At 46.0% G+C, this 26460-nt stretch overlaps 1 protein-coding gene across 4 annotated transcripts in view; it reads left to right on the forward strand.

Annotated features, from left to right (window-relative positions):
- The window catches only part of SYK (spleen associated tyrosine kinase), a 145800-nt gene that overhangs the window by 80374 nt on the left and 38966 nt on the right, over nucleotides 1-26460 (forward strand). For all 4 annotated transcript variants that reach the window (XM_033928929.1, XM_033928910.1, XM_033928933.1 and 1 more), the window contains exons 5-6: nucleotides 10323-10404; nucleotides 14921-14967. In XM_033928929.1, coding sequence (XP_033784820.1) covers nucleotides 10323-10404; nucleotides 14921-14967 — 129 coding nt within the window. The remainder of the gene's footprint in view (nucleotides 1-10322; nucleotides 10405-14920; nucleotides 14968-26460) is intronic.

Raw genomic sequence — 26460 nt, forward strand, 5'->3', positions numbered from 1 at the left:
ACCAACTTATCCTCCAGCACATCAGCTGGCAATCATTCCTATTACACAGGGTTGGTAGCTTGAAGTATGCTCCTTGGCAAGGGGTTCTGAATCTGTTTTCCATGTCCAGCCTGCAACGTCTGTCTTTCTAACTACCAAAAATCTTCTAACTTTAGCACCAGCAAATTCGCTGTCAGGATCACAATACACAGGATTATCTTTTGTGAACTCAGTTCCTATTTGGAATTCTTAAATGATCCTCTGATCAAAATGTATTAGTAGTCCCATCACTTAGACACATCAATACCAGGAGACATTCCATTTTTTTTTCAGTTGTTGCTCCTTCCTTTTGGAACTCGATGCCTAACTCCTTAAGAGAGGCAACATCTATGGAGAAATTCAAATCCTTCCTTTAAAATGTTCCTTTTTAAAGATGCTTTCCAAGTTTGACTGTCCTTTTAAGGATTTTATAAACTTAATTTCAGTCCATTTTGGTTGGACTGCTAATTGTCACCCTGCCCTTTTGTATTTTCCTGTATTTCTCTCTTTTTTTTATTTAAATTGTAGTTTTCCCTTTCAGTATGTCCTTTTGTCATATTTACCTTAATTGATGATGTCATTTCTTTATTACTATTTGTTCCCCCCTTGATTTTATTGTACAACATAAAGACATAAGAATTGCCGCTGCTGGGTCAGACCAGTGGTCCATCATGCCCAGCAGTCTGCTCACGCGGCGGCCCTCTGTTCAAAGACCAGCCCCATAACTAAGACTAGCCCTACCAGCATACGCTCTTGTTCACCAGGAACTTGTCTAACTTTGTCTTGAATCCCTGGAGGGTGATTTCCTCTATGACAGACTCCAGAAGAACGTTCCAGTTTTCCATCACTCTCTGGGTGAAGAAGAACTTCCTTACATTTGTATGGAATCTATCCCCTTTCAATTTTAGAGAGTGCCCTCTTGTTCTCCCTACCTTGGAGAGGGTGAACAACCTGCCCTTATCTACTAAGTCTATTTCCTTCAGTACCTTGAATGTTTCATCATGTCCCCTCTCAATCTCCTCTGTTCGAGGGAGAAGAGGCCCAGTTTCTCTAATCTTTCGCTGTACGGCAACTCCTCCAGCCCCTTAACCATCTTAGTTGCTCTTCTCTGGACCCTTTCGAGTAGTACCATGTCTTTCTTCTTGTATGGCGACCAGTGCTGAATGAAGTACTCCAGGTGAGGGCGCACCATGGCCCAGTATAGCGGCATGATAACCCTCTCCGATCTGCTTGTGATCCCCTTCTTTATCATTCCTAGCATTCTGTTCGCCCTTTTCGCCGCCGCCGCACATTGCGAGGATGGCTTCATTGACTTGTCGATCAGAACTCCCAAGTCTCTTTCCTGGGGGGTCTCTCCAAGTACAGCCCTGGACATCCTGTATTCATGCATGAGATTTTTGTTACCTACATGCATCACTTTACACTTATCCACATTGAACCTCATCTGCCATGTTGATGCCCATTCATCGAGCCTGATTATGTCACGTTGCAGATCTTCACAATCCTCCTTGAAATATTTGATAAGGTGATATAACAAATTTTTAATAAGCTTGGAAACTTGGATGTAAAGACTTCTATAGTCTGCATCATATTTGTCCAATGTTGGTGCCCCAGGGGAGTTTTGATGCTGATTTCAGTATTCATAAGAACATAATAGCCATGCTGGGTCCGACCCACTGGCATTGTAAGGGAGGTGTGGGAATGTGGGCAGTTTGCCCCAGGCGAGGTCTTTGCAAAGGGAGCATGCTTCCAGCCTCTTCTCCGCTCCCTCCTCTTTCCCGACCCACCCTGTCATGCGTGTGCACCCCTTCCCTTCCCTCGTACCTCTTTAATAGTTCCTGCACGAGCAGCATTATAAACTTACTGCCCACGTTGGTGTCGCCTCTCTCTGACATCCCCTCCAGGCCCTGCGTCTAGGAAGTGACATCAGAGGAATAGCTGACACGATGCAGACAGCAAGTTCGTGCTGCTGCTCTCACCTGGAAAATTAAAAAAGGTATGAGGGACGGGAAGGGGCAAGCGGGTGGCAGGGGGGCTTGGGAAGGAATGGGGGGGGGGAAGAAGAGGGCGGGGAAGGGAGTGCCACTGCCCCAGGTGCCACTTATCCCCGCTATGCCTAAGGTGACCATTTATTTTTTTCATCAAAAGGAGACATCTATTAATTCTCAGTCCTACCCCCAATCATAGAAACATAGAAACATAGAAGATGACGGCAGAAAAGGGCTACAGCCCATCAAGTCTGCCCACTCTGCTTACCCACCCCCTGTCTATGCCCTAATGACCCAATTTCCTTATCTTGACCCTCTTAGGGATCCCACATGGATATCCCATTTATTCTTAAAGTCTGGCACGCTGTCTGCCTCGATCACCTGCACTGGAAGCTTGTTCCAATGATCAATCACTCTCTCTGTGAAGAAATACTTTCTGGTGTCGCCATGAAATTTTCCGCCCCTGATTTTGAGCGGGTGCCCTCTTGTGGCCGAGGGTCCCTTGAGAAAGAAAATATCATCTTCCACTTCGACACGTCCCGTGAGGTACTTAAATGTTTCGATCATGTCTCCCCTCTCCCTACGTTCCTCAAGAGTGTAGAGCTGCAATTTGTTCAGTCTCTCTTCGTACGAGAGACCCTTGAGCCCCGAGATCATCCTGGTGGCCGTCCGTTGAACCGATTCAATTCTGCGCACATCTTTACCGTAATGTGGCCTCCAGAATTGCACACAGTACTCCAGATGAGGTCTCACCATGGCCCTGTACAACGGCATTATGACTTCAGGCTTTCGGCTGATGAAACTTCTGTTGATACAACCCAATATCTGCCTTGCCTTAGATGAAGCCTTCTCCACTTGATTGGCAGTTTTCATGTCTGCACTGATGATTACTCCTAAATCTCGTTCTGCTGAAGTCCTAGTTAAAGTTTCTCCGTTCAAGAAGTACGTCCTGCATGGATTTCCGCTTCTGAGGTGCATGACCTTACATTTCTTAGCATTGAAGCCTAGCTGCCAGGTTGAGGACCAACTTTCCAATGTAAGCAGGTCCTGCGCCATATAATTCTGTAAACTGCATTCACTTACTATATTACATAGTTTGGCGTCATCGGCGAATAGTGTTATTTTACCTTGAAGCCCTTGAGTCAGATCCCCTATGAATATGTTGAAAAGGAGTGGACACAGGACCGAGCCCTGCGGCACTCCACTGGTCACCTCCGATGTTTTAGAGAGGGTACCATTAACCACCACCCTCTAAAGTTTGCCACTCAGCCAATCATTGGCCCATGCAGTTAGTGTCTCTCCTAACCCCATCGATTCCATCTTGCTTAGCAGCCTGCGGTGTGGGACACTGTCAAAAGCTTTACTGAAGTCCAGGTACACGACGTCCAAAGACTCTCCCAAGTCCAACTTTCTTGTTACCCAGTCAAAGAAGCTGATGAGATTGGATTGGCAGGACCTACCCTTGGTGAATCCATGCTGATTGGGATCCCGAAGATTCCCTTCATTCAAGATCGTGTCCAATTTGCTTTTAATTAGTGTTTCCATGAGTTTGCACACTATTGATGTGAGACTCACCGGTTTATAATTCACAGCCTCTGCCCTGCAATCCTTTTTATGCAGAGGAACGACTTTAGCTAATTTCCAGTCCAGGGGAACTTTCCCCTTACTTAGGGAGAGATTGAATAGCTCAGCCAACGGTTTCGCCAGGACATCGCTCAATTCTCTGAGCACTCTTGGGTGCAAATTGTCTGGTCCCATGGCTTTGTTCACCTTGAGTCTTGCCAGTTCACTGTAAACTTCACCTGGTGTGAACTCAAAATTCTGAAACGGGTCTTCTGTGCTTTGTATTGCCTTCTACTGCGGACCGTGTCCCGGTGCCTCACAGGTGAAGACTGAGCAGAAGTATTCATTCAGTAGTTCCGCTTTATCGGAATCTGCTTCCACGTAACTTCCGTCCGGTCTTCTAAGGCGTACTATCCCGCCTGTGTTCCTTTTTCTGTCACTAATATACCTAAAGAAGGATTTGTCCCCCTTTTTAATGTTTTTTGCCAGAATTTCTTCCACTCGAAGTTTTGCCTCCCTAACTGCCATTTTGACCACTGTAGACCTGGTCCTATATCCCGCCCTAGCCCCGCCCCCAATTTTTTCCATTCATTTTTCATGTACACATAATATCTTCATATTAATTCATAATGGTAACCTTAAAATTAAAAAAAACTACAAAGCACACTATACGCAGAGAAAATGTTAATTATCATTTATATTTGGGGGGGTTTCAAAGATGTCAAGGCAAATGACTTTAAAATATGCAATGTCACCTCAGTACATAAGAACATAAGAAATGCCTGCACCGGATCAGACCTTGGGTCCATCTAGTCCGGCGATCCGCACACGCAGAGGCCCAACCAGGCCTACCCTGGCGAATACCTTAGTTATTCGTATCCCTCAATGTGGCTTTCAAGAAGATGTGCAGACAACTTGCCCTTAAATCTATGAATGGTGGTTTCCTCCACAACCTCTTCCGGGAGAGCGTTCCAGGTGTTCACCACTCGCTGTGTGAAGCAGTAACTATAGAAAAATAGATAAATATAGTGCAAAATATAGACAGCAGATATAAATTCTCAAACTGACACATTTTGATAACTAAATTGAAAATAAAATCATTTTTCCTACCTTTGCTGTCTGGTGATTTCATGAGTCTCTTGTTGAGTTTCCTTCTGACTGTGCATCCTTTCTTTCATTTCTTTCTTTCTGAACTTAGGCCCAACAATTGTTCCTTTCTATTCCCTCCCTCCTTCTTTCCTATGTCCTCAGTGCCTCCTTCCTATGTCCTTAGTGCCCCTTCCTGTGTCCTCAGTGCCCCCACTGCCTCCTTCCTACGTCCTTAGTGCTCCTTCCTATATCCTTAGTGTCCTCGGTTCCTCCTTCCTACGTCCCCATCACTGCCTTCCAGTCTTTGTCTCCACCCCCTCCCCTATGCTCTGGCATCTCTCTTCTTCTTTCCTTCCTTCCTTCCCACTCCACCCCATGGTCTGGCATCTCTATCTCCTTCCGATCTCTCTCCTCTCCTTCCATTTCCCCCTCCCACTCCATTATCTGGCATCTCTTCTTCCTTTCTCTCCTTCCTTCCTCCAGTCTGGCATCTGTTTCCTCCCCCTCCCCCCATATACCCTGATATCTATCCCTCCTCCATGGTCTGGTAGCTCCTTTCCTTTCCCTTCCTCCCATGGTCTTGGCATCTCTTTCCTCTCCTCTCCCTTCCCTGGTCTTCCTTTTCCCCTCTCTCTTCCCAGTTGGGTGCAGCTGCAGCACTTCTCTTCCCCTATCCCCTCCCCAATTTGGTGCAGTAGCAGCTTTTCTCTTCCCCTCTCCCCCCACCCTTGGGTGCAGCAGCAGCAGCTTTTCTCTTCCTCCCTCGGGTGCAGCAGCTTTTCTCTTCCCTCCTCCCCCCTTGGGTGCATGCAGCAGCAGCTTTTCTCTTCCCCTTTCCCCTCCCCTTGGGTGCAGCAGCAGCAGCTTTTCTAGTCCCCCTTTCCCCCCTTGGATGCAGCAGCAGCAGCTTTTCTAGTCCCCCCTCCCCCTCTTGGGTGCAGCAGCAGCATGTTTTCTATTCCCCCCTCTCTCTCCTTGGGTGCAGCAGCATCATTTCTCTTCCCATCCCTCCCATCAGCAGAGTCAATCTTCCATAGGTCAACGATGGAGGGAAGCTTATAACTTGCTGCTCTTCCTTGCTTCGGGCCTTCCTCTTTGCCGGGTCCTGCCTTCGCGGAAACAGAAAGTAGGCAGGAGTCAGACCCGGCAGCGAGGAAGGCCCAAAGCAAGTTGTAAGCTTCCCTCTGTGTCTCGCTTAGCTTCCCTCCGTCGCTGCCCATAGTGAATTCCTGCTCCGAGGCTCTAACTTGTGCGTGCCAGCTTCCCTTCTCTTCTCCTCCCCCTGGGACATAACTTCCGGTTTCGGAAGGAAGAGAAGGGAAGCCGGCACGCACACGTTAGAGCCCAGAGCGTGGGTTCAGTTTGCATGCTGCAGTCAGCCCGGGAAGGAGCATCGGCGGCAGCAGCAGGATTAGTCGGGCGCGGAGAACACTGCAGGGGTTTGGCGCTAGACCGACCGTCCCCTTGTCTCCACGCACAGCTTCAGGACGCTGTCCCTGAAAACAGGACATTTTGGCGCCTTAAGTGGTGGCTCGGGACAATAGGACGGTCGGTCAAATAACGGGACTGTCCCGTTGAAAATGGGACGTATGATCACCTTAGCTATGCCACTGGTCAGTCCAGTGCTCCATCTAGCCCAATATCCTGTTTCCACAGTGCCCAACCCAGATCACAAGTACCTCGCAAAAATTAGAATTCAATGACATCTTATGGAGGGCTGCCTATTTATTTATTATTAATTAGAATTATTTACTGCCTTTTAAAAGGTGGTGTACAGCAAGAATATACTCTGCTAACTTCTCTAGCATCAGGTAGCCGATATTCTGCTTGGTGCTAACATTCAAAATGAGCTGGTGCAGAGATCTTCATTCTGTTTCCTGCGTCTCATACAGCTCATATCCACTCTTCACAGACTCATGGAAGCAGCACTTCTCTATCAGCTTAAGGACAGGCCTGCCACTTCCTTTGCTCCCCTGACCTAGGAAGTCTTTTACTATGTGTAGCAAGAATGCCACAAAATATCTGTCCATTGCTTTAACCATATTTTCTTGCCCTCTGGAATCACAATTTCCCCTCTCTGGCCTAGCTGCCAGCTTTTCAACATTACCCTTATTTTTTTGCTAATATACTGGTAGGGATATTAGTATCATCTATCACTTAAGTGTGCAGCAAAGAACTCTTGTACACTGTTGCTCGTGGATGCCTAATATACCTTCAGCCCGCCCCTGTCTCATCCAGCAGCCACTGTTAAGGAGAGGTGCCAAGTTTCCAAGTTTATTATAAATTTGATATACCACCTTATCATATATTTCAAGGTGGTTGTACAATAACAATTGGGGTAATACAAACAATATAGCATAAAACCCATCAACATAGAAGGACAGAAAGTAAGACACACGACTGAACAAAACAGATACAAGAGGAAAATATTTTAAAAAAAGAAAGGATACCAGAAAAAGGACAACGGGGGAGGGGGGGGGGATATAACAAGTAGGTCCAATGCAAAGGGACTAAGAAAAGTTTAAAAATCCTTATAAGGACAGCTAAAGATAGATGTGTATCATTCTGAGTTCTCCAGATATCACTGGAAAAATGCACATTACGACCCTCTGTCTTGGTCAGCAATTCCATCAGCTGAGTATGGCACTGATTATGCAGGTGAGGGATCACAGGCTCACTCAAGTTAACCTAGAGGACACTTGGTAACTGGCGGCTAAATAATGCAGTATCCTCTCACACCTAGGGTCCTCTTTTTAGAGGACATGTCCGGGTGTCTGGACAGCATTTCATAACCCATAGCACTTTGTCCGGGCTTTGAAACAATATTGTAAAATCCGGACCCGTGGTCCTGCTCCTAGGCCCACCCGGTTTTACCAAGCCCCACCCCATTCTGGTCTAGTCTTGCCCCCCAGCCCTGCCCCCTCAACCTGTTCTCGAACTCACAGCTGCGTTGGGAGGGCATCTATGCATGTGCAGATGCCATGCGGAGATGTCACGCACATGCACGCTAGAGGTCTGCACGGGAATGGGGATCGCAGGAATCCCACAGGGCCCGCGGGAATCCCCCCCAACCCACGGGACTCCCACGGGGACCCCCCTCTGGCCCATGGGACTCCCACGGGGATGGAAGACTTTGGAAGCAGAGTTCATCCATATAATATAATGGACACGTCAGCCTTAGTAAAAGAGGGGGTTTATAAGTTAATTACACTGCACAACAAAGTTTTTGCTTCCTGAACACTGCTGGGTGTTTCTTATAGAATTTTGGGTGCTGATCATGAATATTACATCAAAAATTACCCATCACGTACCATTTCAGAGAAATCTTCAATTTTGTCGTGATTTTTTCTTATATTTGGATGCAAACAATTTTTTCTCCCATAAGTGTCTTATCAACCAGGTATAACTGGAATATCTGTGGAGACCTCAAAGTCGTTGCTCTGTTACTAGGACTGCAGCTTGGCTATACAAAGTACTGCTGTTTCATCTGCGAATGGGACAGCCGAGACAGAGAGTCGCACTATTCTAGAAAGAACTGGCCACTCCGTAAAAAGTTAGTTCCAGGACAGAAAAATGTAGCACATGAATCGCTTGTTGACCCGACAAAGATATTTTTGCCTCCTCTTCACATTAAACTGGGACTCATGAAGAATTTTGTGAAAGCAATGAACAAGGAAGGGGAAGGTTTTCGTTATTTAAGACAGATGTTCCCAAGAATAACTGATGCCAAGATCAAAGAGGGTATTTTTGTTGGCCCCCAGATCAGACATGTTATGAGTGACAAGCGATTTGAAGATCTGTTAGTTGGGCCGGAAAAAATTGGCTGGAAAGCCTTGAAAGACGTTGTTGACAATTTTCTGGGCAATTACAGAGCCCCAAACTACATTCAGCTGGTAGACAAACTTCTCAAAGCATACAAGAGAATGAAGTGCAATATGTCACTCAAGATTCATTTCCTCCATTCACACTTGGACTTCTTCCCCGCAAATCTCGGTGCTGTGAGTGACGAGCACGGTGAAAGGTTTCATCAAGACATAGCTACGATGGAGAAACGATACCAGGGCAATTGGAATCCGTCAATGCTTGCCGACTATTGTTGGATGCTACAACGTGATGCACCAGACACTGAATATAAAAGAAACTCGGGAGCAAAACACTTTTAATTCTGTTTCATTTAGTCGCTTGTGCGAAACGTAAACTTGACTATATATTTTATTGTCAGTAAACATAAAAATGTCTATTTCTCATAGTTCTTACGTGATGCAGTAAAACCAAAACCATATTTGAGCATACCAAGTTGGTACCTGTCATAATCACCAAAAACTTTTCAGGAATCAAGACTTAACCAAAAAATTGTTGTGCAGTGTTACCTGAACAGAAAACAAAAAAAGGGTTCCACCAAAGAGATTCCACAAGGAAACAGCAGCGCAAACACAAAAGAAAGTGTGGAATTGATGATCCTGTCAGAAGTAATTGCTGCTTTTTATGGGGACGGGCGGGGATGGAGGTAATTCTTTGCGGGGATGGGTGGGGACGGAGAGGATCCTGGCGGGGACGGGCAGGGATGGGTGGGAATTCTGTCACCGCGCAACTCTCTAATGCACGCATCACACCTGCACATGCGGCAGATGCTCTCCCAACGCAGCTGTGAGCACAAGAACAGGTTGAGGGGGCAGGGCTGGGGGGCAAGGCTAGAGCAGAATGGGGTGGGGCTTGGTAAAACTGGGTGGGCCTGGGAGTGGGGCCACGGGTCCAAATTTTACAATAGTAAAATCTGGCAACCCTACTCACGCCCCCTGTTCTTAATCCTCTTGAGGAACTTGTTATCTAGCGCAATGCCAAACACTACCCCATCTGTACTCTGAAGACTTACAATCATGGGTTTTGGGGCTGCCCCTGCCACCTCACTAAGGGAAGAGGCTAGGGGGCTTAGCTCTGGTAAATACGTTCACTCTTTTCTGTACTTTTCCTACTTCTTCTGTTTGCAATGCAGGATAAGGTCCCCAGTCTATGATCAGCCCTCTCCCTTGAATCTAGCCTGATTGACTATTGTTTCTGCAAATAATGCCGCATGCCACCGTGTGAACGATTGCCCCATTAAATTTCCTCTACCTTGCGTTACACAGATCCTCGATCACTTCAAATGTCTCTATTCCTCTGATGTTTTATGAGAGTTGCCTGCTGCTTCCTGTTATGACTCCTGGAAATGTACATAACAGCAAAAGCAAAAAAAAAGAAAAAGAAAAGCATCCCTCACAATCTCCACTACTGGCTGAATCTTTGCAGAGTTCCACCACCTAGTCCCTCCTTACCATGGCATTTAGCATGCTAACTAGATTTTCAAGAAACTCCTTTTCCAGTAGAAGCCTGTTTTCCTGACTCTCCTTATGTGTCTTATCGACACTTCATTGCACATACATTTTAACCAGTTATCATTTTTAAGAAGAAATTTACCTGGGTATGTTGCCAAACACATGCAAGAATGACTTTATTATATTACTTTCTTCACTTCTAAAGTAGTAACTGGTGGAAAGATTCATTGGAGCTAAAGTTAAGAATGAAAAAATCATCCTGTATGTTAATAATTTTTTGTTTCAGAGCTAGTTGGCATGTTTTTTAGTGTATTCTTTTAACCTTATTCCCTTTCCTTTTATTTTGCCTTAGTTAGTTGAACATTATTCCTACAAACCCGATGGGCTACTAAGGGTCCTCACATTCCCATGTCCGCCATCTGGATTAAATGCCAGTAAGTAATATTTAACTCTTATTATGCAATGTTGAAAGCAGGGGTTGTTATGAGAGCTGCAGGCTTGTAATTTTATCCACATAAAAGGCAATTCAGGCTCCCTTACCTATAAAGGCAGACAGAGAGGGGAGATATGATAGAGACGTTTAAATATCTATGTGATGTAAATGTGCTTGAGTCGAGTCTCTTTCATTTGAAAGGAAGCTCTGGAATGAGATGGCATAGGATGAAGTTAAAAGGTGATAGGCTCCGGAATAATCTAAGGAAATACGTTTGGCAGATGCATGGAACAGTCTCCCAGAAGAGGTGGTGGAGACAAAGACTGTGTCTGATTTCAAGAAAGCCTGGGATAGGCATGTAGGATCTCTTGGAGAAAGAAAGAGATAGTGGTTGCTGTGGATGGGTAGACTGAATGGGCCATTTGGCCTTTATCTGCTATCATGTTTCTATGGTTATGACATCTGGTTATCTAACGTGTTTTCCTTTTTTGTTTAAAATAAATTTGACTTTAGTACTTCAGGGCAGAATTATCCCCTGCTTATTTGATTTAAATAAATAAAATAGAATCTGCCCTATATTCAGCACTATTTTACTGTCCAGAAGCCATTTCTGGCCAGTTAAATAGCGCTAAGCTGGCTAAGCACTAATTTTCAGTGTAAAATGGCAAATGAATACTAGCACTTAACAGATAGCCAGATATCCAAAAATTTAAAGCAATAGCTGGCTAATTTTAGTGACTAAATCAGGTTGAACAAGTAAATAAATCATCCCAGACCACTAATAATATATGTCACGATGGCAGAAGAAGAGCCTCAAACACCAGTCTTGGGCTGGGTCTAAAGCAAAAGTTGCTGGTTTAACATCTGTCCCATCACTTTCAATAATTTAATTCAAATTCAAAAGATCATATGAAGCTTCCAAGTTAGTGGTAGATGCACCCCCTAGTGGTTGATGAGTTAACAAAAGTTGGAATCTATATATATAAAATCGGAGGTATGTATGTGTGAATGTGCCGCGATCACGCAAAAACGGCTTGACCGATTTGAACGAAACTTGGTATGCAGATCCCTCACTACCTGGGATGATATGTTCTGGGGGTCTCGCGGCCCACCTGCACACGTGGGCGGAGCTACAAACATAAAATCATATTTCACCCATTCATGTCAATGGAAAAAATGTAAAAAGCTGCCATTCTCACTGTAATTCAAAAACGGCTTGACCGATTTGAATGAAACTTGGTATGCAGATCCCTCACTAACTGGGGTGATATGTTCTGGGGGTCTCGCGGCCCACCTGCACACGTGGGCGGAGCTACAAACAGAAAATCAGATTTCACCCATTCATGTCAATGGAAAAAATGTAAAATGCTGCCATTCTCACAGTAATTCAAAAACGGCTTGACCGATTTGAACGAAACTTGGTATGCTGATCCCTCACTACCTGGGGTGATATGTTCTGGTGGTCTCGCGGCCCACCTGCACACGTGGGCGAAGCTACAAACAGAAAATCAGATTTCACCCATTCATGTCAATGGAAAAAATGTAAAAAGCTGCCATTCTCACTGTAATTCAAAAACGGCTTGACCGATTTGGACGAAACTTTGTATGCAGGTCCCTCACTACCTGGGGTGATATGTTCTGGTGGTCTCGCGGCCCACCTGCACACGTGGGCGAAGCTACAAACAGAAAATCAGATATCACCCATTCATGTCAATGGAAAAAATGTAAAAAGCTGCCATTCTCACAGTAATTCAAAAACGGCTTGACCGATTTGTACGAAACTTGGTATGCAGATCCCTCACTACCTGGGGTGATATGTTCTGAGGGTCTCGCGGCCCACCAGCACACATGGGCGGAGCTACAAACAGAAAATCAGATTTCACCCATTCATGTCAATGGAAAAAATGTAAACAGCTGCCATTCTCACAGTAATTCCAACTATAAAACACTTTCTATGACACTATAACCACTAGGGACATCGTTTCTATTCTACCACGGACACCATACATATAGAGTTTGTATGTTCTAACTGTGTTTGTAACTGTTTCCTTCATGCACCCCAGTTCATAATGTTATTACATTACATGAGTACTCACATTTCCTGAACTAGGAACACAGGTTCCATTCTGAACCGGGAACAAACTGCATGGAGTTTCTTTTCAACCTGAGTTTCCACATATTGAGTTGTTTAAATCAATACTGAAACTTTTGGATGCCACTTATTCCAACAGATCTTCCTTTTCGGTTTAAGAGATTGCAAATTCCAGTGAGACTTGCATTTTCTATCACAATCAACAAATCACAGGGACAGACTATTACATACTGTGGAGTGGATTTAAGATCCCCCTGTTTTTCCCATGGACAACTCTATGTTGCTTGATCAAGGGTGGGATCACCCAAGAATTTATATGTTCTTGCTCCTGGAGGTGAAACTAAAATTGTTGTTTATAATCAAGTTTTGTGTTAGTTGTATTGTATCATTTTGTCAAATATTTCACATTATAATTTGATTATTGTACTTTTTATAAAGCTGTAAAAAAATAATTTCATTCACCACTATAAAGTATCTTTATTTCAATCCATTTACTGTGTTATTGCTATAATTAAATACCCGTGCAACGCCGGGGCATCAGCTAGTAAATTATATAGCTGGAACTTTTGGGAATTTTAAGATTTTATGTCTTACAATATTATTTAAATTTTTATTGTATGATGCAACAATATATTTATCTTTTATCAAAGCATAATGTGTCTCATCCATATACCAGTAGCTTCCAAAACTACGAACCATTTTCTCAATAGATACAACTTTTTGCTTGAGTGTTGTGACCCATATTAAATTACCAGAAAATGCTGTGTACCTGCTAAAAGCTTTTTGTACAAATAGCCTACATTCCAGCCATGGCATCCCACAGAGAATTCAAAGTTATATCCAGCAGCAGCATCAGATGTCTCCACTCAAGGCAACCACCATCTCTTGTTCCTCTCCAGTTTTGTTGCCTCCAAACACCTGGACTATCACCAAAGAGGCAGCCTGGGCTGACATCTCATTTACTTGGGCAGGCCCTGCTGAAGAACTCTTTGGCACCGAAAAGGGCCCCAAGAGCAATTCCTGACCATAGCCTTCCGAAGCTGGCATCAGGGAATGGGCTCCAAACATCTGGACTGAATGTGATGTCAGCCTCTAGAGGGAGTGCTGATCTTCTCCTGATGCTCCCTCCACAGGTGAGGCAATTGCATTAGACAACTGCAGTGAAACTGAGTAGCAGTCCATTGGACCTGGTGTGGGAGCAGCTGGAATGGCAGGGAACGATCGCTGCTTTCCCCTCTTATTTTGGCATAGCAATACAAATCTTATAGAAAGGGCACAGCTCACCCTCTCAGGATGCCATCTTGTCTCCCAGCTCCTCTGTGTGCTCTTTCAGTTTCGAAGAAAGTGCTTAAACTGAAGTTTTAGAAACTTTGGCAGAAACTCCTCCATAAACTTTAAAGGATCCTTGCTTTCACTGCCCTCTGGGAGTCCGAGAAATCTCATATTATTTCAATGGCTTTGGTTTACAGCTTATTCTATCGCTGACAGCAGCTCCAGTTCCATTTTGGAGATTTTCTGCCATTCTGGTGTGGTATCTTCAAGATGACTCACTCACTCATTGTTCTAATGTCTCCAATCTGATATCAAACAAATGAAGACTGCATATACAGCTGAGATAGATCCATTTTAATTTCTTTAATATTGTCAGTACTGTAACCTAGTAATAATCTGAATGCATTCTGCCATGTTGCTGCCATCATTCTTCTCCTGGGCAGATTTATATAGTGACAAAGAGTCTGGCTTTGCCCTTCTTACACTTGTATTCAGCGTGAGAATACATCAGTTTTACCTTACTTGCCAGTAACCATACTCTTGCAGAAAAAGGCAAAGGAAGATAAATCTCTGAGGCTGATACTGTAATTAATACAATTAGTGGTAAGGTCTATGTTCCTCTCTTTACATCCAATGTGCATAAGTTATGGAGCATCCTCCATCTTGATCTGGATTATTTGTCTTTGAATATCAGGCTTCTTATAGAAATAGTAAAAAAAAAACAACAACAAAAGAAACACAATAAATACAGTTTGCCTACAGAACTTTAGCACTGCCTAGAGCAGGGATGTCCAACCTTTTGGCTTCCTTGGGCCGCATTGGCCCAAAAAAATGTTTCTGGGGCCGCACAAATGTGCAAACACTGCATCAAGACAGAGGAGGGAGCCAGCAAGATGGTAAACACCGGGGGGCAGCAGAGGAAAACACTGCATTGCCCTCAACTGGGGCCACACAAAATACTTAACTGGGCTACATGCAGCCCTCGTGCCACAGTTTGGACACCCATGGCCTAGAGCTTATATGAGCTTTTGGGGGTTTTATTTGGGAACCAATTAGCTATTATGATTCCATTCTCTTTGAGAAACTGATGTTAATAGTTTTCTGATGTCTCCTGCTTGTATAATGTTTTATTATTGTTTTTCTTGTACTGTAGGTCACATTGATTTTGGCACACGCCCTCGACCGCCTGCACATCATCCTGTAAGTGGCTCTATTTTGCTTCTAAAGAAACAGAAATGTTGTCTTAATCTTCAATATGGCTGTTCATTAAATAACTAAAAGATCCATATATGTATAACATCTTATACTGCAAATGTGTGTTAATTTAGTTTGAGTTGGGATTCAAATTAGTTGAGGCACCAATTTATCTTATGTACTTAACCCTTCCCTCCCCCTTTTACAAAACCGCTCATATCCGGCACTAAAAACCATGCTATGGTTTTGTAAAAGGGGGTGGGGGAGGTAAGGTTGTTTTTCAAGGAGGCATAAAAGTCTGCCTATCCATTAGGCTTTATATGATGGAGGAGTCAGTTTTCAAAGCTGTTTTTCTGTGAGAAGAGCATCACTGGAAATTTAGTCCTTTCACTGTGGGTGAAAACATATGTAATATTACTTACCTGTGTTCTTAAACAGATGGAGTTGGGGTAGAGAGAGGTTAAGGAGGAAGGAAATTCCACATGAAACTTTCACTTTGAATGTTTTGTGTAGACTTTCTAGCCCTGATTCTATAAATGTCACCTAAAAATAGGCACTGAGGAATACAGCACATAGTGGCTGTCAATCTTTAGTTAGGCTCAGTTTATAGAATTGGGCCTAGTAGCACCTAAATTGGACTTAGGTACTGGTAGGCGTCAAAACCATAGGCACCTCCTATTTATGCCAGGATTTTCTTGGCCTAAATATTGATGCCTAACTTAAGCACCTACATGGAAAATACTTCTAAGATACACCCATGATCTGCCTTTAATCATGCCTACTATTTGATAATCTGGTAGGTGTGTTGGGCTAGGCCCCTACCCGAAATTGGTAGGCACCTACTGATTTAGGTGTCTAACTTGTAATGAATTCTAATTTAAGCTAATTATTGATCAAATTAAGGGCCCTTTTATCAAGCTGCACTAGAGGCTTTTAGCATGATCAGGAATAGAATTCCTATCAGCATTAGAGCACTTACCTCGTTAGCCCGTGCTAAAAACCGCTAGCGCACTTTGATAAAAGAGGGGTAAGACTGTTATCAGCACCAATTAATCTAATTAAATAATTGTTAGGTGCCTAACTCTAAGAATCTTTTATAGAATCTGGGCCTCTTTAGATACAATTGAACCTGTTGTTTTTCCATTGGCTTGATTTTCAAACAGAAATCTAGAGTGGGGTTTCCTTTTGAAAATGTGCCTATAGGCCTATGGGTATAAAATCTTGATGATCACATAGACTCCTTTACATGGGTGTGTCAATAAAAGACCAGACTAGGAAAGAGGCATAAACCTTTCCATTATAAAAGTCCTATTGATGATTTGCCACTTATGCCATATGCAGCTCAAGTATTGCTTTCCCAGCTCAAATGGGAATACAGGTCAAAGTAACTATGCAGTTGCTTTTGGGGGATATCGATCTTGTCTTTCCCTTTTAAAAGCGGCTAATAAATCGCAATAACTACGTAGTGTGAAGGGTGAGCATAATACATTTACCAAGCATAGGCTAAAAGATCTCATGCATATTCATTGGGGAAATCCTGAAAACCCGACTGGATTGTGGCCCTCAAGGAGGGACTTCGAGACCCCTGGGTAAACCGTCATAATGCCCCTTTATGGTTTGTATGGACAGTTTTATTTAAAACTTGCTATATAGCCTTTTCTGACAAGCAGGTCAAAGTAGTTTACAATCAAAAATGTAAAATTTAGAAAGGAACCCATAAAATCAAATAGGAAAGATGTGCTCGACAAGAACAAACACTACTCTTTTTTTTAAGTTGCAACATAAGAACCTATGTACCTTCTTTACTTAGATGCCCTGTATGGGACCAATTAATATTTTAAAAACCCTTTTATGGTATGTCAGAAATGACATCTATTTTATGCCGGTTTCACAAAGGTAATGCAAATGTTATCATGTTTGTGAAAATGTCTTTCTAGACTTCCTTTAATGTGCATGGTGTGAGGTGGTGTTGAAAAGCTCTCAGCCCAACCAACCAACTTCCTAAATTTTGAGCGTTATTTTACTACTGTAGCTGAAAAGTATGTTATCTTATTTCGTTAAGTGCCCATTTGCAGAAACAAAATTATGTGTTTTGACATTATTTCATATCATTGATTGAACCATATCCACGTCATTCTCTTCTTGGCTGGGCTGAGAACTTTTCTGCACCCCCTGGTAGTGTAAAGAGTTTCAGTCTCTGGTAACCAGAGCTGAGATTGTGCTGTCATAGTGCTTCATTCCACCAATAAGAGCCAACCTTATCAGTGATGTCACAATGGCTTGATTGTCCTCAGCCCAACCAACCAACTTCTTAAATTCTGAAAAGAGTGTTATCTTATTTCGTTAAGTGCCCATTTTCAGAAACAAAATTCTATGTTTTGACATTGTTTCATTTCATTGATTGAACTATATCCACATCATTCTCTTCTTGGTTGGGCTGAGAACTTATCAGCACCCTCTTGTATAGCAAAGGTTTATTACATAAGCCATATAAATTTGTTTCCAAGCTTATTGTTTTGTTGGAAAGAGTTACAAAATCACTTAGAACTCTTCACTATTAATAATATTGTGGATCTTAAAGAACGACAAATAATACTGAAGAACTTTCCTCTTTTATATGTCATCTATTGTTTTTCTATAAAGCTTTTTCTGCTGTTGTGTATGCAAATTCCTGAATTTTGTTTATTGCCAAAATCTGTTTTAAAATACAGATCTTCCTAAATTAGGATCCTAAAACAAATAGACCAGATAACTTTTTTAGAATTATGCAATAAGAGGGGCATAATCGAAAGGGACGTCTAAGTTCGTTTGTGTCCAACTTGCAAGTCGTCCAAAGTAAAAAAATAGCTTAGGACACATTTTCGAAAAATACATCCAAAATTTTTTTTGTTTCAAAAATCGTCTAATTATACTTTCCTGCGGATCTGATCGTCCAAGTAGCTAAAGCGTCCATCTTTAACATGAGGAGGAGCAGCAGAAGCAAAGAGGAAAGCAAGAGAGTCAGCAGGAGAAAGGGAGAAAAGCAGTTTTAAAGCTGTTTTAAGGCAGAGGAGGGAGACAGAGAAGAGCAGGAGGCTAGGGGCAGGGCGAGAGTTAGCTCCGCCCACCCCCACCGCGTCAGAGAGTCAGAAACCGAACTCCCTCATAAAAGGGGGCGGAGCCAACGGCGCACAGCCGTAAGGCGCGCGGCGAAGGCGAGCGGCAAAGGCGCTCGCCTTAGCGAGAGCGCCTTTGCGAAGGGCCTCAAGAAGGGCCAAGTCACTACACCCAAGAGCACAGGGAAGGACTGAAAGGTAAAGAAGCGGCAAGCACAGAAGGTAAGAATAAGCAGGAGCAGAAGGGACTAACACATTCAAGCAGCAGTAAGGTAAGGAAGAGAAAGGACAGCACACACAAGAAGGCATCAAGGCAAAAAGCAGATATAGAAGGAACAACCACACACAAGCAAAAGTTAGGCAAGGTTGTGCAAAGGCAGCAGGCACAGAAGGAACACGTAAACTTAACTGTTTTCTTAAAGTAGTAACCCCGATGGAAGCAGAAGGTAACCAGAAGATGAGCTTTCCAGTGTTCTGCGCGGACTGTCATATGTATGACTACCTCCCCTCGGGGAGACAGTCATACGTATGCAGTCGGTGTCAGGAGCTGAAAAGCTTGAGGAAAGAAGTCAAGCGACTTGAGGACAAGATACAGGAGCTAGAAGGAATGCACACCACAGAGGACCCTACCAGGGTATTTGAAGACTTCAAGAGTGAGAGACACATCGAGAAGGAAGTCAGGGAACTCGAGGAATTCATTGAGGAAGCATACAGGAGGAGGGTGGAAGAGAACGAACTCCAGAGGAGAGATGAAGTTACACCAACACCAACTTGGAAGGGGGAGCAAGAAGCAGGTGACCTCATAGAAGACACCCACAGAAGAATACCGCACGAGGGGGAAGAATTGGCTAGTCGATGCCCAGAAGAAGAGAGAGTGAAGCACGCTGAGGACATTGACCTGAGACCGAAACGAAAATTGAAGAAGGGAAAGTCAACGATCCTGGTGGGAGACTCGATACTGAGGCATGTGGACAGCCACATAGCAGGAGGGAGAGAGGATCGACTGGTGACCTGCCTCCCAGGAGCGATAACCAAGGACATCGTGGACAAAATTGGGATGATCCTGGATGGAGCGGAGACGGAAGAGACCGCAGTAATGATCCACATTGGGACGAATGATGTCAGCAGGAGAGACTACAGAAGAGGCACGCTGATAGAACAGTTCAAGATTCTGGGAAGGAAGCTGAAGATGAGGGCCCAGAAAATAGTATTCTCAGAGATCCTACCGGTACCGAGGGCAGATGTGAAAAGGCAGGAAGAACTACAATCAATAAATGCGTGGATGAGGAGATGGTGTGAGGAAGAAGGATTCCTCTTCGTGAGAAACTGGACAACGTTCTGGGGCAAGAGCAAGCTCTACAGGAGAGATGGACTGCACCTGAGCGCGGCGGGAACAAGACTTCTAGCAAACAACATCAAGAGAGGAATAGAACAGGCTTTAAACTAAGAGAAAGGGGAAAGCCGACAGTCGACCTAGCGTCGATGATTCGGAAGAAGGTATCTCGTGAAGATACTGAGGGGAAAAAAGGCAGGGAAGAAACAAGAGACAAATTACAGGAGTCAACTAACCCAGAAGAGGAGGTTAGAAAGATTGTAGCAAAAGAGAAGACACCAAAGACTGAAGCACAGGGAAAAGAAATGAAGACAACAAAATGCCAGGATCTAAACTGCATATATACTAATGCAAGGAGTTTAAGAAACAAAATGGGGGAGCTAGAAGCCATGGCCAATGCAGAGGACATAGACATCATTAGAATCTCTGAAACGTGGTGGAATGAGGAAAACAAATGGGATACAGCACTGCCAGGGTACAAGCTCTATCGCCGGGATAGGTCAGGTCAGAAAGGAGGAGGAATAGCCCTATACGTAAAAGAAAGCATACAATCGACAAGAATGGACACAGCGGAGATGATCAACAAACTGGAATCGCTATGGGTTAAAATACCGGGTAGGAAAGGGCATGAAATAAAGATGGGCCTATACTATCGTCCACCCGGGCAAACCGGAGATAGCGATAAAGAAATGGATGCCGAGATGAAGCGAGAATGCAAAAGCGGTTACACAGTTGTTATGGGAGACTTCAACTATCCTGGGATAGACTGGAGTCTTGGAAGCTCAAGATGCGCTAGGGAGACAGAATTCCTGGAGGCTATACAAGATTGCTTCATGGAGCAGCTTGTTAGAGAACCGACGAGAGGAAATGCCACTCTGGATTTAATCCTAAATGGACTAAGGGGACCTGCAAAGGAAGTGGAAGTAGTGGGACCGTTGGAAAACAGTGATCATAATATGATCAAGTTCAAGGTTGAAGTAGGCATACCGAACGGAAAGAGAACCATAGCGACATCTTTCAACTTCAGGAAAGGAAACTATGAAGCAATGAGGGAAATGGTAAGGAAGAAACTTAGGAACACTTCCAAAAAATGGCAAACAGTAGAACATGCCTGGTCTTTTTTCAAAGACACAGTGAGCGAGGCACAAAATCTGCACATCCCCAGATTCAGAAAGGGGTGCAAAAAGGGTCGAACAAAAGACCCAGTATGGATGACTAAAATAGTGAAGGAAGCGATAGGCAATAAGAAAAATTCATTCAGGGAATGGAAAAAGGACAAAACTGAAGGGAACCAGAAGGAGCACAGGAAGTATCAAAAAGAATGTCACCGTGTGGTTCGAAAAGCCAAAAGAGAGTATGAAGAGAGGCTAGCCAGGGAGGCCAGAAATTTCAAACCGTTCTTCAGATATGTTAAAGGGAAACAGCCAGCTAGGGAGGAGGTAGGACCGCTGGACGAAGGAGACAGGAAGGGAGCGGTGAAGGAGGAGAAAGAAGTCGCAGAAAGACTCAACATGTTCTTCTCGTCTGTATTTACAAACGAAGACACAACCAACATACCGGAACCGGAACAAATCTTCAATGGAAATCAAGCAGAAAAATTAACATCCATGGAAGTGAGCCTTGATGATGTACACAGGCAGATAGAAAAACTTAAAACTGACAAATCCCCGGGTCCGGACGGAATCCATCCCAGGGTTCTGAAGGAATTAAAGGAGGAGATAGCGGAACTACTGCAGCAAATTTGCAACCTATCCTTGAAAACAGGCATGATCCCGGAGGATTGGAAGATAGCCAATGTCACGCCCATCTTTAAAAAGGGATCAAGAGGTGACCCGGGAAACTACAGACCAGTGAGTTTGACCTCGGTTCCGGGGAAACTGACGGAAGCACTGATTAAAGAACACATCGATGAACATCTGGAAAGAAACGAACTTTTGAAAACAACCCAACATGGTTTCTGCAGGGGGAGATCGTGCCTAACGAACTTATTGCACTTCTTCGAAGGAATTAACAAACGGATGGACAGAGGAGACCCCATAGACATCATATACCTTGATTTCCAAAAAGCCTTTGACAAGGTGCCTCACGAACGTCTACTCCGGAAACTGAAGAACCATGGAGTGGACGGAGACGTACATAGATGGATCAGAAACTGGTTGGCGGGTAGGAAACAGAGGGTAGGGGTGAAGGGCCACTACTCGGACTGGATGGGGGTCACGAGTGGTGTTCCGCAGGGCTCAGTGCTCGGGCCGCTGCTATTTAATATATTCATAAATGATCTAGAAACAGGCACGAAGTGTGAGATAATAAAATTTGCGGACGATACAAAACTATTTAGTGGAGCTGGGACTAAAGAGGAATGCGAAGAATTGCAAAGGGACTTGAACAAATTGGGGGAATGGGCGGCGAGATGGCAGATGAAGTTCAACGTTGAGAAATGTAAAGTAATGCATGTTGGAAACAGAAACCCGAGGTACAACTATACGATGGGAGGGATATTATTGAATGAGAGCAACCAAGAAAGGGACTTGGGGATAATGGTGGACATGACAATGAAGCCTACGGCACAGTGCGCAACAGCCGCTAAGAAAGCAAATAGAATGCTAGGCATAATCAAGAAGGGTATTACAACAAGGACAAAAGAAGTTATCCTGCCATTGTATCGGGCGATGGTGCGCCCGCATCTGGAATACTGCGTCCAATATTGGTCTCCGTACCTTAGGAAGGATATGGCGTTACTCGAGAGGGTTCAGAGGAGAGCGACACGCTTGATAAAAGGGATGGAAAACCTCTCATACGCTGAGAGATTGGAGAAACTGGGTCTCTTTTCCCTGGAGAAGAGGAGACTTAGAGGGGATATGATAGAGACTTATAAGATCATGAAGGGCATAGAGAGAGTAGAGAAGGACAGATTCTTCAAACTTTCGAAAAATAAAAGAACAAGAGGACACTTGGAAAAGTTGAAAGGGGACAGATTTAAAACGAATGCTAGGAAGTTCTTCTTTACCCAACGAGTGGTGGACACCTGGAATGCGCTTCCAGAGGGCGTAATAGGGCAGAGTACAGTACAGGGGTTTAAGAAAGGATTGGACAATTTCCTGCTGGAAAAGGGGATAGAGGGGTATAAATAGAGGATTACTGCACAGGTCCTGGACCTGTTGGGCCACCGCGTGAGCGGACTGCTGGGCATGATGGACCTCAGGTCTGACCCAGCAGAGGCATTGCTTATGTTCTTATGTTCTTATGTTCTTTATATCACATTTTCGTCCAACTTTTCATCCAAGTCAAAAACGCGTAGAACAAGCCCTATTGGACGTGGGAGGGGTCTGAAAAGTGATGGACTGAACACCCAGACATGGCACCTAAATAGTGGGGTACCTTACAGGGCACTGCTGTGAACTTCACAAAAAGGGTGCCATGTCTTCTCCTCACTATAGCTCCCTTATAGGTCATGGTGAGCCCCTCAAACCACCTCCAGAATCCCCTAGACTCACTTATCTACCACCCCAATAGCCCTTATGGCTGCAGGAGCCACTTACCGTATTTTCTCGCATATAACGCGCGCGTTATACGTGGTTTTTACGTACCGCGCATACCCTTGCACGTTATACGCGTGAGCGCGTTGTACAAAATTTTTTTTACATAGTTCCCCCCCCGACGTCCGATTCTCCCCCCCCTTAACCCCCCCCGCAGGACCGCTAGCACCCCCACCCCGAAGGACCGTTCGCACGCACCCGCACCCCCACCCCGAAGGACCGCTCGCACCCCCACAGCCTCCCGACCCACCCCCCCCATCATGTAGAAGCTTCTACCGGTGTCCTGCTGCTTCCTCTTGGCGGTCCCGACACCCGACACGATCGGGGCAAGAGGGAGCTCAAGCCCTCTTGCCCCAGCCAACCGCGGCACCCCTGACACGATCGGGGCAAGAGGAGCTCAAGCCCTCTTGCCCCCCCCGACTCCCCGACATGATCGGGGCAAAAGGGAGCCCAAGCCCTCTTGCCCCGCCGACTCCCCAACTCCTCAACAATATCGGGCCAGGAGGGAGCCCAAGTCCTCCTGGCCATGGCGACCCCCCCCCCTCCCCGCTAGTTGTTCGGGCCAGGAGGGAGCCCAAACCCTCCTGGCCACGGCGACCCCCTACCCCCACCCTGCACTACATTACGGGCAGGAGGGATCCCAGACCCTCCTGCCCTCGATGCAAACCCCCCTCCCCCCAACGACCGCCCCCCCCAAGAACCTCCGACCGCTCCCCCAGCCGACCCGCGACCCCCCTGGCCGACCTCCACCCCCCTTCCCCGTACCTTTGTGTAGTTGGCCGTACAGACGGGAGCCAAACCCGCCTGTCCGGCAGGCAGCCAACGACGGAATGAGGCCGGATTGGCCCATCCGTCCCAAAGCTCCGCCTACTGGTGGGGCCTAAGGCGCCTGGGCCAATCAGAATAGGCCTGGGAGCCTTAGGTCCCTCCTGGGGCGGGGCCTTGGGCACATGGTCGGGTTGGGCCCATGTGCCTCAGGCCCCGCCCCCAGGAGGGACCTAAGGCTCCCGGGCCTATTCTGATTGGCCCAGGCGCCTTAGGTCCCACCAGTAGGCAGAGCTTTGGGACGGATGGGCCAATCCGGCCTCATTCCGTCGTTGGCTGCCTGCCGGACAGGCGGGTTTGGCTCCCGTCTGTCCAGCCAACTACACAAAGGTACGGGGAAGGGGGGTGGGGGTGTCGGCCAGGGGGGTCGCGGGTCGGCTGGGGGGGCGGTCGGAGGTTCTTGGGGGGGGCGGTCGTTGGGGGGAGGGGGGTTTGCGTCGAGGACAGGAGGGCCTGGGATCCCTCCTGCCCGTAATGTAGTGCGGGGTGGGGGTAGGGGGTCGCCGTGGCCAGGAGGGTTTGGGTTCCCTCCTGGCCCGAACAACTAGCGGGGAGGGGGAGGTCGCCAGGGCCAGGAGGACTTGGGCTCCCTCCTGGCCCGATATTGTTGAGGAGTTGGGGAGTCGGCGGGGCAAGAGGGCTTGGGCTCCCTTTTGCCCCGATCATGTCGGGGAGTCAGGGGGGCAAGAGGGCTTGAGCTCCCTCTTGCCCCAATCGTGTCGGGGGTGCCGCGGTTGGCTGGGGCCTGTGGGCTTGAGCTCCCTCTTGCCCCGATCGTGTCGGGGGTGCCGCGGTTGGCTGGGGCAAGAGGGTTTGAGCTCCCTCTTGCCCGATCGTGTTGGGGAGTCGGGACCGCAAAGAGGAAGCAGCAGGACACCGGTAGGAGCTTCTACATGATGGGGGGTTGGGAGGCTGTGGGGGTGCGAGCGGTCCTTCAGGGTGGGGGTGCGGGTGCGGGTGGGAGTGCGTGCGAGCGGTCCTTCGGGGTGAGGGTGCGAGCGGTCCTGCGGGGGGGGGGGTGAATCGGACATCGGGGGGGGGGCTTTCAGGGTGGGGACAGGACTTCAAGGGGGAGAGGAGAGTCGGGGCGGGCGAAAGGAGAGTCGGGGTGGCCAGAGGAGAGTTGGGGCGGGCGAAAGGAGAGTCGGCAGCATGCGCAGTATACGGGTGTGCGCGGTATATAAAAATTTCTGTACATAAATTTGTGTTTTTCGCGTGCTATACCCGTGTGCGTGTTTTACACGGGTGTGCGTTATCTACGTGAAAATACGGAATATGTCAGTACAAAAGGGTTTTGGGGAGTGCACAAGCAGGGGGTCACGTGATGCAGTAAGCCTGGGAAGACGTGCCTTGCCAGAGCTCCCGGGCCCGAGTCTACATTCGGCACTTTCCCTGCCTACTAGAGCGCAAAAAGCTTTTGCCGGCGCACTTTACTAATAGGGGAGGCGTATGGACAAATATCTTGCGTCGCCAATGCTGCCGATGGCTTCCCGCACTGCCAAAAAAGATTGTGAATGTCTGAAGCCAATCGAAGACAAGATGGCAGCCGGAACTCCGGCAGCGGTGAGCCAACTCTCCCCTGAAGCCTTTCGGGATATAACGCAGGCTGTGGCGCTGGCGCTACATCCCAGCCTTGATCGCCTCTCCGAACAGCTCCAGAGGTTGGAATCCTCTCTTACTGAAACAACCCGCCACACCACAGAGTTGGAAAATAGGGTTTAAGGCCTAGAAGACACCCAGGGGACCCAGACTTCAGATTTACATGCCTTGACTGACCTTATTCGCCGCCAGGGTGATCGCCTTGAAGATCTAGAAAACCGATCACGTAGGTCAAATCTTCGATTTCTGGGGTTCCCTGAAACAATTGCGGGCCCGGCTTTATTACAAACTCTAGAAGCCTGGTTGCGAGATACATTTCTCATAAGGGGAGATATGGGGCCCCTCCATATTTAACGTGCCCATCGTATAGGCAGGGAACACAATGGGGAAGCATGGCCCCAAATGCTCATCGCTAAAGTGTTCAACTACCATCATAAAGCTGAAATTCTTCAACAATATAAGCAACAAAGGGATAAGCTGAAATATGGGGATGCAGAGATTCACATTTTTCAGGATTATTCGGTGGCTTTAAATGAAAAGCAGAAATTATTCTATCCCCTGTGTTCCACTCTGGCAGAGAAAAAAGTGTGCTTCATGTTCATCTACCCAGCCACTTTGAAACTACAACATCAGGGCCAGTGGCATTCTTTTGATTCTTCAGTGGAAGCTGCGACTTATCTCAATACTCATCTGCTGCAGCCACAAGGCCACACTGGATGAGTTAACCATAGTTATAGTGTTTGACCTTAGCTTACTGGGCATTTGCTGATGACTTTCCTTGATTGCTGTATGGGTTACCTGACACATGGCTGTTTTGACTGTTGTTTGATTCTTCTTTATGATACTTTAATTCTTGGTGCATATTTGTACCCTTTACTTATTTAAAATGATGAGCTTGGGGTAATCATGATTATTTGTACTTATGACTTGCTTCCATTCTAACTGTTGACTCGGGGCTCGGGGAGGCATCCTCTTTGTCCCCTTACACACCTGCAGAGTCACCTTGGGGTGGCTATGTCGATGTGTCTAGTACAGAGGGTGGGGTTGCAGATTGCAAGGGGGGGGTTGGCGTGGAGGGAGTGGGGTGGTGGTGGGAGGGAAGAATAGAGGG

This window comes from Geotrypetes seraphini, chromosome 1 (assembly GCF_902459505.1).
Source record: "Geotrypetes seraphini chromosome 1, aGeoSer1.1, whole genome shotgun sequence".
Classification (NCBI taxonomy): Eukaryota; Metazoa; Chordata; class Amphibia; order Gymnophiona; family Dermophiidae; genus Geotrypetes; species Geotrypetes seraphini.